The sequence below is a fragment of the Mesitornis unicolor genome, unplaced genomic scaffold, assembly GCF_000695765.1.
Source record: "Mesitornis unicolor isolate BGI_N332 unplaced genomic scaffold, ASM69576v1 scaffold31994, whole genome shotgun sequence".
In the NCBI taxonomy this organism is placed as follows: Eukaryota; Metazoa; Chordata; class Aves; order Mesitornithiformes; family Mesitornithidae; genus Mesitornis; species Mesitornis unicolor.
The window spans coordinates 10,359-20,423 of record NW_010182626.1 but is presented as its reverse complement, the minus strand read 5'-3'; the positions used below and the strand labels follow the sequence as shown (position 1 = coordinate 20,423).

The window sequence follows — 10,065 nt, the reverse complement described above, 5'->3', positions numbered from 1 at the left end:
CCCTAACGTTCTGTGATTCTGTGAAATAGACATTTAAATTTATTCTGAATAGGTAGAAGCACAGCAGCCAGAGTCAACCTCTGAGGTTGCTTAGCTGGCAGCCTAGAGTATTGCTGTCCTGAGCAAAGGCCAGGAAAACGCTGAAGATGTTAGAACAAGGTGGGTTTTATCCATGAGCTCATACCTATAATATGAGCTGAAAGGAAGATGCCATCCACTCCCTTCACCCTGCTTTCTCCCCATTTTAATAAATCATATGGAATAAAGTATTTTACCAGTGAGATACTTCACACAATTCTCCCAGTCAACTTGGGAATTACAAATTTAGAGATTCTCATCTTCAAGGGGTGCGTGAGATGGTCACGATCCTGGTGTTAGTGAGGAACAGAAAGGTGTGGGTGGGGAGGAGGACCCAGGTGCCGCCTTATCCAAGCTGTTCTGGATCAACACCTGATCATGTGATCAACACCTGATCAACACCTGGATCAACACCATAATCATCATAGCTTGGGGCAGCCATTTGCAGATTATTATTATGTACAAGAGCCATTAAAATGAATCCATCTGAAAGGCAGCAGCAATGGCTTGTAATTTGCCCACAAAGAGAGAGAAAAAATGGGGTGTTACTTGCTTGAGGCAGGGAAGGAAGGAGGCTGGAGGTTTCTCTCTGGCTTTGAAAAACTGTCAAAACTGTCAGTGCTAAACCAAAAATACTGAAGTAAAAAGCTGCAGAATATAATTACTAGAGACGCTTATATATTTAAAAAATTCACTATTTGCAACGCAGGTTTTGAGCAAGTACTTCAGATGCTGGCACACACTGCAGGGGCAGGCAGCAGGACTAAGCCCCAGCCTAGGGCTACGGTAGGAGCCTGTGCATAACCCAGACACCGCTTTGGGCTGGTACAATGGTACAAACTCATGCCACAGCTTCCCTCTTTCCCACCAACCATGGGGCAGCTTTAAGCTGCGTTAATCATTTGGAAAGGGAAAAAAAAACAAACCCAAAAACAAAAAGCCTGAGGGTGGACCCAAATCAAATTCTTCAGGCTCAAATACCTGTGATCACAGGGGCTACGGGAGCCAAGAACTTGGCTTGGCTGCTCAGGGCCATGTCCATGACCAAAGGCAATCCTGGAGCACCAGAGAGGCACAGAGCAGACCCAGCCCAATTTTCTACCAGCTGATGCTAGTAGACAGGCACAACAGTGATGAATCAGTACCCTGAGAAGTAGCATAGAAGGCAACGAAATGGAGGGGCACTTTTCAAAATTAGCGCAGGTATCCCAGAGAGAACTGCAGTGGGGGAAGCCAGCACTGGAGATCCACAGCCCTTTCCCTGCTGAATCTTTACCCAAGCATTCTGGTTTTTGAAAGTTTGCCTCTTGTCTTATCTGGGTATTTATACAATTACTAAAAAAAATTAGAGCTAGTGACTCACTTGTATTAAAAATAGGTTTCTCAAATTGCAAGTATAGCAGAGTACCTTTATGCAAACACACTAACTGTTTTGGGAATGCAGCTGTAAAATCACAATTAGAGCAGCAAATCAGATCAAATTGGATCTTTGAGCCAGGAATATTTAAATTCTAACACTAATTCATCCCCCAGTGAGCTGATATGTTTATTTGGCTTCAGGAAATAAAAGACAACTGGCAGTGACACTATTCTGGGGAGAAGGAAAGTAATCTGAGAATTTCTATCATCTTCACAGAGATGACAGATGTAAGTTTCAAGCACAGCACAGGTCAAGTCCACAGCCTCTGTCTGGCCAAATATCTAAATCCCTGATTTGGCTACTAGGGATATTCTTCAAAGCAGTGCTCAGCTGCCACCACAATCTGTATGTGCAGTGGCATCCGATGGCTGATTTAAATGATGGCCTTTGTCATGAAACCGTTCCTTCCCATAAGTTCAAGTCCAAGCTAAACCCAGGAGTCAGAAACCAGGCAGGACCAACAGGACCCCATGCTCCAAGTGCATGATGATATTAAACTCGTCAAGTTCAGCAACCAGGACAGGCAGCTGCTGGCTCCTGCAGCCACCTGAAAGCCCCTGCTCTGGGCAGCCAAGAGCGAGAGGCCTATCACCAGCAGCATTTCCCTTCACTGGTTTGTAGACAGCCACAGACAGCAAATACAGGGCCAAGTGCCCCGTGTGGATGTTACTCATTAACCATTAAGTGGCTGTGAAATGTCTGCATTAAGATATCCAGCCAAAAACACTTGCCCTGGGATACACAACAAGGGAGGGCAGCATCACAGATTTTGCAGCCACTCGTTTGGTCATCTCATCTATTAAAAACCCCACTGATCATCCACAGTCTGATCTGGGTCCACTGACAGAAAACAAGGCCACTGCTCCCTCAAACTGATCATGAGGAACTGGGGTATATGTCACTTGGGAAAAGTCTGGATTAAAATGGAAAATAATACACAGGTACCAGAAAAGCTATCTTCAAACCCCTCACTCAATACAGTACCACTTCTCCAACCTTTTCTTTTTTTTTTTTCTTTTTTTTTTAAATCCTAATCCTGGAGGAGTTGAAATATTCCCCTTGCCTGAGCTAACGCTGCCAACGTGATGTTGCTGGAACCACTTACATAAATTTTCATACTACATCAATGCACCAAGATTTTCCACTAGCTGCAGCAAAACAGACTTCAGGTTTTGGATGAAAAATCAATTTCACTTTGCACTTTTAGATACGTGGTATATGGAAAAATAAAGAAGAAAAAAAACCCCAAACACAATAAATCGCCATGAAAATAAACTGTCTTTTTAATCTGAAAGAACAGCGTGTTCTCCCTCTCTTGTCTCCACTCTCTGGAGTGTTTTCTATTAATATTAACATTTTTTTTCTGTCCAGGTGTTTCCTCCCTGTGTAATCTCCCATGTAATCTCTTCACAGGTGTAGAATCTTTATACCAGTCTCAAATTGCTTTTTTCCTGGCTGACAAAAAAAAACACTTTCAGAGAGCAAAGCTTTCACCCTTCCAAAGACACCTCTAGCACTAAAGGGCATGGACCCAAAAGCATTGACAGCAAGACCCCCACAGCCCCCGCCACCTCTCAGCAGCAGAATGCATTGTGCTATGAAAAAGATGAACGATCTTCAGCAGGGCGATCATGTGTTACTCTTGACAGCCAGGAGATGGGAGCTATGCCAGGTGTATATGTTCAACCAAAAAGGCAACAAAACAAGGTGGTTCAGTCCTGCTTCTGAGGTCACACCCTGCATCAGCAAGCTGTTGAAAGCAATTGCTGTGGGCAAGCGCTTTACTGTCCATTCCTCGTCGCTGCCTCTAGACTAAATCTCTCCCAAGGAGAGTGTTACGTGCTCTCTTCCCAGGTGCTCCCTCAGCCTGTTATGGGATGGCTGTGCTGTAAATGGGAGACAGCCCATGCTGCTGTCCCCACTTCCCCTTTTGCAGAGAGATCAAAACAGAAAGGTCCACAAGACAAATAAACAGTCTCATGTTGACTTCTGTTAAAAAAAGAAAAAACAAAAGCAGAAGGAGGATGCATTAGATTGGATACCAGAGACTGATACCAGCATTGGGAGAAGGCAGTAATTTTATTTTACATTTGGAAACACAATTTTCTGTGGCATATAAATTAAAGAAATAAAACTTGCCACAGGCAGTAACTGTCATTTATTCCTGAAGTTGTATTTTGAAAAATCCCTCAAGTTAATTCTGGGACCAGGATGCCCCAGCATGTTCTACAAGAGGACATTTGAGTGCTGTTTCTAGGCAAATGGCACACAAATCCCTGAACCGACGAGGCACAGGACACGGCACAGCGTCCATGTCTGACTATAGTTAAACTTCATATTTGCTAGTAACACTGATTTTTCAGCCAGGCTTATGCACCACTGCAGAAAAGCCAGTAGAGGCTGAACGGAGCACTTGGGTGGGTGGGAAGGCACTTGCATTTTGCAAGCATGGGTTGTGCCTGCAATCCCTTCCACAGATTGAGCCTTTGCTGGCATCTCATCCAGCTTGCAACCCAAGACCCTAAGGCAGGAAACGCATGTGTCTTATTCACCCCTTCCAAGCTTTAAGATAAATGCTAGTACAATTCAATTCAAAATTGCAACTTCATTTTCAGAAACACTTAAAGAAATAAAGTACCTAGAAACAGTTAAAAGTAATACTGCTACATAATGAGGAAAATGTTGTTGCCTGCTGAAGAAGGGCTGTCTTGCACACCCATAGGTGAGAACAGTGAGAAAGTTCAATTGTCTACCGTCTGCTACATTAGGAAACTTCACATAAGCCCAAGTTTCAAGAGTCACGTTTATACAGGAAACTGCAAGGCAGGAGCTTGTGCCTGGTTGAAATGGGCATGGGCTGCAGCCCATGCAGAACCCATGCTCTCATCATCCATGGAGAGCTGGAGCAAGCAGTACCCACAATCAAAATTATTTGGAAGGGACCTTACAGTCCATCTAGTTAAATGAAGAACCTGCCCAGTTGATGTAGTTCATCACTGTAAAGAGCAAATTCAAACCAAAATGCTTCTGTGCCCATTGCTGAGGAGCTGCATGTCCTGCGCAACTGCAAAGCATTTACTGAAAACCAGGTCAGTGTGTCTAAGCCCACTCTTCTCCATCTCACAGCTAAAGCAAGTGAGGCACACAGTTAATTATTTGTCCTATGTTACAGAATAAGTCAGCAGCAGCACAAGGAATAAAAGCTGATTAACAATTACAGTAACACTGTTGTTCAATGGGTCCTTAATGACAGCACAAGAAAAAAGGAAGCCCACACCCAAGTCAAAGTAATTTTATTAATAACTCAAAAGAGCAAATTGCTACATTTTACTGAGAAAAAAATCACAGCTTTATGGACCAGGGCAGAACTAGGGAAGCTGCATACTAAAATGCTGATTATGCAAATTTATCCTATGAACATTTTTAGACAAGAATGAAGCAAGATTTATTTTCTTTAATTAAAAACAGAATCCTACATAGTTCATTAGCATGGATTCAGAACAGAATTAATATTAATGTAGCCCACCTCTCCCAATTCTACCTGCCAGATACCTCAAGGAAAAAAAAGGCTAGAAAATGGATTCCTAAGCAATTTTAAATGTAACTGGCTAAAGTCTCTGCAAGGCTGCTGGCATCATTGAAAGGCCACAGTGACCAGGAAAATCTTTTTGACTGGAAAAAGGCAAATGATACTCCCACCCTCCAAAAGGAGAGGAAGATCAACTGTGGAACTACAGGCTGGTCAGCCTCACTTCAGTCCCCAGGCAAATTACGGGACAAGCCATCATAGAAGCAGTTCTATGCACATGAAATACCAGATGACAGGGAGCAACCAGTCAATATCAATTTACCAAGGGAACATTCTGCCCAGCCATCCTGACTGCCACCCAGGAGGCAATGACTGGCTCTCCAGCAGAGGAGAATCAGTGGATGTCATTCCTCTTGACCACAGCAAGGCTTTCAACAGTGTTGAAGAAGCCTTGTAGCTGGACTGTGGATATTCACTACAACATGGGCAAAAAACTTCTGGACCACGGGCCTCAAAAATAAGTGGTTCAAGTTTTAACTGTTGGGTGGTTACAAGTGAGGAGTCAAAGCTAGGGCAAAATGTGTTGAACACCTTTCTTAACAGAAGGGAGCCCAGCTAAGGATGCCGGTTTGTCTAGCCAGAAGAACAGAAGGCTGAGAGGAGACCTAACTGCAGTTTCCCACTAGAGAGGGACCGCAGGTAAGACAAAGCCAGACTCTCCTCAGGAATTCAAAGAAAGGGGAAGAGACAACAATCGCAAGCTGCAACCAGGGACTTGGCCATGAAGAACAAATGCTTGCCCATGAGAGCAGCTAAGTGCTGGAGCAGGTGCCCAGACAGGCTGTGGAACCTCCACCACTGGAGGTTTCCAAACCTCAAGGTCTTCAGCAACTTGGCCTGCCCTTGAAGCTACCCTGGTACTTTGCAGGGAGTAAGACTAGGTGACCTCCAAATGGCCTTTCAACCTAAACTTTTTTATGATTCTGTGACTGTAAGTATATAGGTAAATACAAAAAGTCTAATCAGTAAAAAAAAAAAAAAGCCACCAGTGATACCTATTCTGACAAGCCTTCAGGCTATTCCACCTGTCAAGTCTCAGACACCATTACTGTGCTTGTTCAGCCAAAAACTCCATATACTGTTTCCGAGCAGGAAAATCATCAGCTGGCCTGTTGTAGGGTGTCCAGACGGGTTCTCCAACGAACAGCCTCATTGCCTTCACGTAATTCTGTCAAAGAACAAGAAGTCAAAAGTAATTTAAGAGCTACTTTCCATGGGGTCTTCATTCTGATGTTAATGGTTTCATTTGCACTTCTGCAGCAACTTCTGAAACCATTTCAAGATGGGTTGAAAGCTTCATATGTTCCAGAGAATTGTACCACTACCACTATGCTGTTGTTCCTGCTCCCAGCTACTGCAGTGGGAGATTTTGCACCTACGCAGTGATATATTGTGCCACAAGCAGAGCCTCCAGGTTGGGCAGAGACAGCACTTCTCCCCGTTTCAAATAAATAAAAAAAATCATTTTGCACTGGATGCACAGCGCTGAGCAATGCAGCACCTAAACCCTGCCTGGATAAACAACAGCAATCAGAATACCCAAGATGGCTGAGGAATATCAGAGGCTTCAAAGTGACAGCCATAAAAGCTGAATGGGGAGTGCATAAACTAGCCAAAAAATAATGCTGTGGAAAGTGAAAAGTCTTGAGATTCTAGAAGTAGAAGGACCAGTCCCTGCCACCAGCAAACCAAAAGTACACCAGGTGTGAGGTACGGATGTGGCAGCAGGGAATGGGATTTTACGACCTGCAGAAGTGCTCCAACCACTGAGTTATGGGAACTTTCCTCTTCTGTCAACTGTGCTATAGGTTTAGATCCTACCTATTTTGCAAACGCTGCTAAGTGCTTATCTTGCACCCAGGTGATCAGCAATGTCAAGAATAAAGTTAGGTACATAAAGAATTTAGCTGCGAACTGTAAGGGTCTAGAAGCACCTGAAGAATTTAGTTTGAAGATGGCAGTTCTGGACTGAAGTTGGCAAACATTTAAGATTTCTTGTGGATTCAACTCATGGTCCCTGACATTTTCACTATGTTTAAAAAAAAAAAAAAAAAGAAAAAGAAAGGCCTCAAGCTAGCAACTGTAACCGATTCATTGTGGATCTCAAAATGCAGACATGAAAAGTCGGGGTTTTCACCAAAGCAGCCTCTTATTTTTTCACATATATGATAACTACTATCCGGACTGCTGATTCAAAATTATACCATTCTCAAGACTGAGAATCATCAAGACGTCATCACCAGAGATGGGATTTTGCCACACAGGAGACAGCACACATTTCCCCATTTTCCAGGGGTAACGCTGAGGTTACAAACATTTTTATAAAAGCCTACAAAGAAAGGTGCACAGATCAGAACTACAAGTGCCAACCTCACAGTCCCGCTGCCAAAAATAGCCTCTAAAAGCAGGTCATCTCCTGTGAAGACAGCATCCAGTCTAGCACATGCTAGCTGCAAGTTAGCGGCTCTGGACCCTTAAATCCATTTTTTCCCCAAAGGTGAATTTAGTGCCCATGAAAGATGACACTGCTGGATGCAGATATGCTCTGTCTGTTCCCACAAAGACATCCTATAAGGCAACAGAGAAGGATCTATCTCCACCATCTCTACCTCAACCGACAACGGGGGTAATTGTGTGAGGGACAGCTGCAGGGCTTAGCTCTCATGCTGCTACCACATAAGATACACTACGGATATCACGTGGCAATGACTTGCACTTAGAGCTGATGAAAGGAAGCTGAATTTGTGACCTGGAGATGAAAGGTTCGGATGCTGTGAATTATTTAGTATTTTTCATATTCCTACTTCATATTTAATATGTTTTGCTAATGAACTGAAAGTCTCAGGGCATGCAGTCACTAATGTGATATATAATCGCATGGATTTGTAATCAAAATTTACAGTAATCTATAACAACATACATTCTCATCCAGTGTAAATCGGTGATATATGCCGGCAGGAAGGGTTATCATGTCTCCTTTCTCCATGAAAATCCGGATCCATTTGTCATCCTCATCTCGAATATCAAAATAGCCAGATCCATCTAAGATGTAGCGAATTTCATCATCTAGGTGTAAATGTTCTTCATAAAACGTTTTTATCTAGGAATAGCAAGTATCTCTTAAAACTACTGAACACAGAAAAACTGCAAAGGAATCTGGTAGAAACATGCAGCAAAGCAGACAAAGGCTTTCAAAGGGCAACTCTGCAGTGATTCAACAAACAGATGAGACCAACATGGTTAAAAAGGCCAGTCCAGCCAAACGGGACACTTGTAAGCAGGCTGCTGCATTTCCTTTGCAAGACAGGAATTTCTCTGACGGCCAGAGAAACCAGTCTCTGAATAACAGTAATGCTTACACTCCTTTGGGAGAGAGGTGGGTACAGCTTCTCACTGCAGGATTTGGTCCTCGCAGTTGTTCAGTTTGATCATTTTGTACCTTTTTTTTCCCTGGCATGCAAAAGTAAATAAAACAGAGCTACACATTATTCCCCCTATTTTACACTGGAGTAGGGTTGAATTAGCCCCACAGGCTACTTGAACTCTGAAAAAATGCAGTTATTGCCAAACACAGCCCATCTACAGCAACCTGATGTAAACAGCAGGTCACGCCTGTCCCACACAGTGAGTCCCAGCTCCAGGTTCTCTCTTCCCAGTCAGCAGCAGCAACATTCTCGTTTTTTCTGCGATGGTGAATTCTTTGTACGTTTCACAGCACACAACAAAACATGCTTTAAAGGTTCAATTAACAGAGACCTGAGTGTGTTAGCACACAGAGAGCAGTGCAATGTTCCATCCACCTGCTCAGGCCTGGATGCTGTTTAGCTATGCGAGTGCAGGTGTCCCTGAGCCGGTACTGATCCAGCATGGCAAGGTGAGCAGAAGTCCTCATGCCCTGCCAATAACGGCCCATCTTTGTGTCAGACAGAGCCCACGCAGACAACCTGAGTTACTACCTAATTCACCTTCTCATCAATTTAAAACCAGTATAACAAAATGGGCTTAAAACAAACTGGTAAGTGGAAATTTAATAAAACCATGGAAGTGCTACCCAGTTGCTGTCCTCAGGTCCAAGCAGTGCGCTAGCACCCTGAGGCCGGGAAGATAAAGCTCCTTCTAAGGAAGCTCATCTGAGAGCCTGTTTCAGCTGTTTTGAAATAGCCAAGGTACCACCTTCCCAAGTTAAAAAAAGAAAAAAAAAAATCCTGTACACGGAATGTACCCCCTTGATTCCATGAGGTTAACGTTGACTTTGAAAAGACGTATTTTGCAAGCAGCCATTAGGGTATTTCAGCCTTCAAAGCTCATACCCAGCTGGCAACTGCCTGCCTTCATCCCAGGGAGGCTCTCTGAGGGCAGGCCAGCATTGGTGGGGCTCTGCCGGTAGGAATCTTACTTTTGAAATGACACAGTGATGGAAACTATCCTTAAAAACTCTGAAGGCAGTCTACAGAAGCAAAAGGCCTCTGCTATTTTTAAAATAATATCAAAACCGCTTTTTAAATGTTAAGGACCTCAGTACCAGATGCCTTTTACATCTGGAAATCTCATGTGTGTGCTCAGGGTGTGCAGGTGTGGAGAAGCCAGCTGCACGCTCTCGTGGCAGACTTCAGCAGGCAGACGTGCATTTGAAGCAAGAGACTCCCATACCTTTTCCTCATAGTTTGGAAGCTTGTCTTTATGTATGGTTATTATATCCATCCAAGAATAATTTTCTGCTCTCCGAATCTCTTTCAGACATGGATCAGCCTCATAATTATCAGCATCCAACTAAGAAACAGGCGGGGGGGGGGAAAAGAATTCAGACACAAGATGCAATCGGGACGCTCACGCTGAAAAACTGGAGTTGTCAGGGGTGCCAGCAGAGGGGCAGGCAGGTCGCTCCCGGGGTAGCTGCCATGGGTACACAAGGTTGGTTACATTTACCTGTACCCAGCCCTGCACAGGCACTGTCTGAGGCTCCTCCCGCTGCCTCCCC

At 43.9% G+C, this 10,065-nt stretch overlaps 1 protein-coding gene across 1 annotated transcript in view; it reads right to left on the bottom strand.

Annotated features, from left to right (window-relative positions):
* Positions 1-5,962: 5,962 nt before the first annotated feature.
* Positions 5,963-10,065, bottom strand: part of ADI1 (acireductone dioxygenase 1) — a 4,471-nt gene continuing 368 nt past the window's right edge. The window contains exons 2-4 of the mRNA XM_010183847.1: positions 9,738-9,857; positions 8,008-8,187; positions 5,963-6,255 (exon numbers count right to left, since the gene is read on the bottom strand). Coding sequence (XP_010182149.1) covers positions 6,133-6,255; positions 8,008-8,187; positions 9,738-9,857 — 423 coding nt within the window. The 3' untranslated portion in view covers positions 5,963-6,132. The remainder of the gene's footprint in view (positions 6,256-8,007; positions 8,188-9,737; positions 9,858-10,065) is intronic.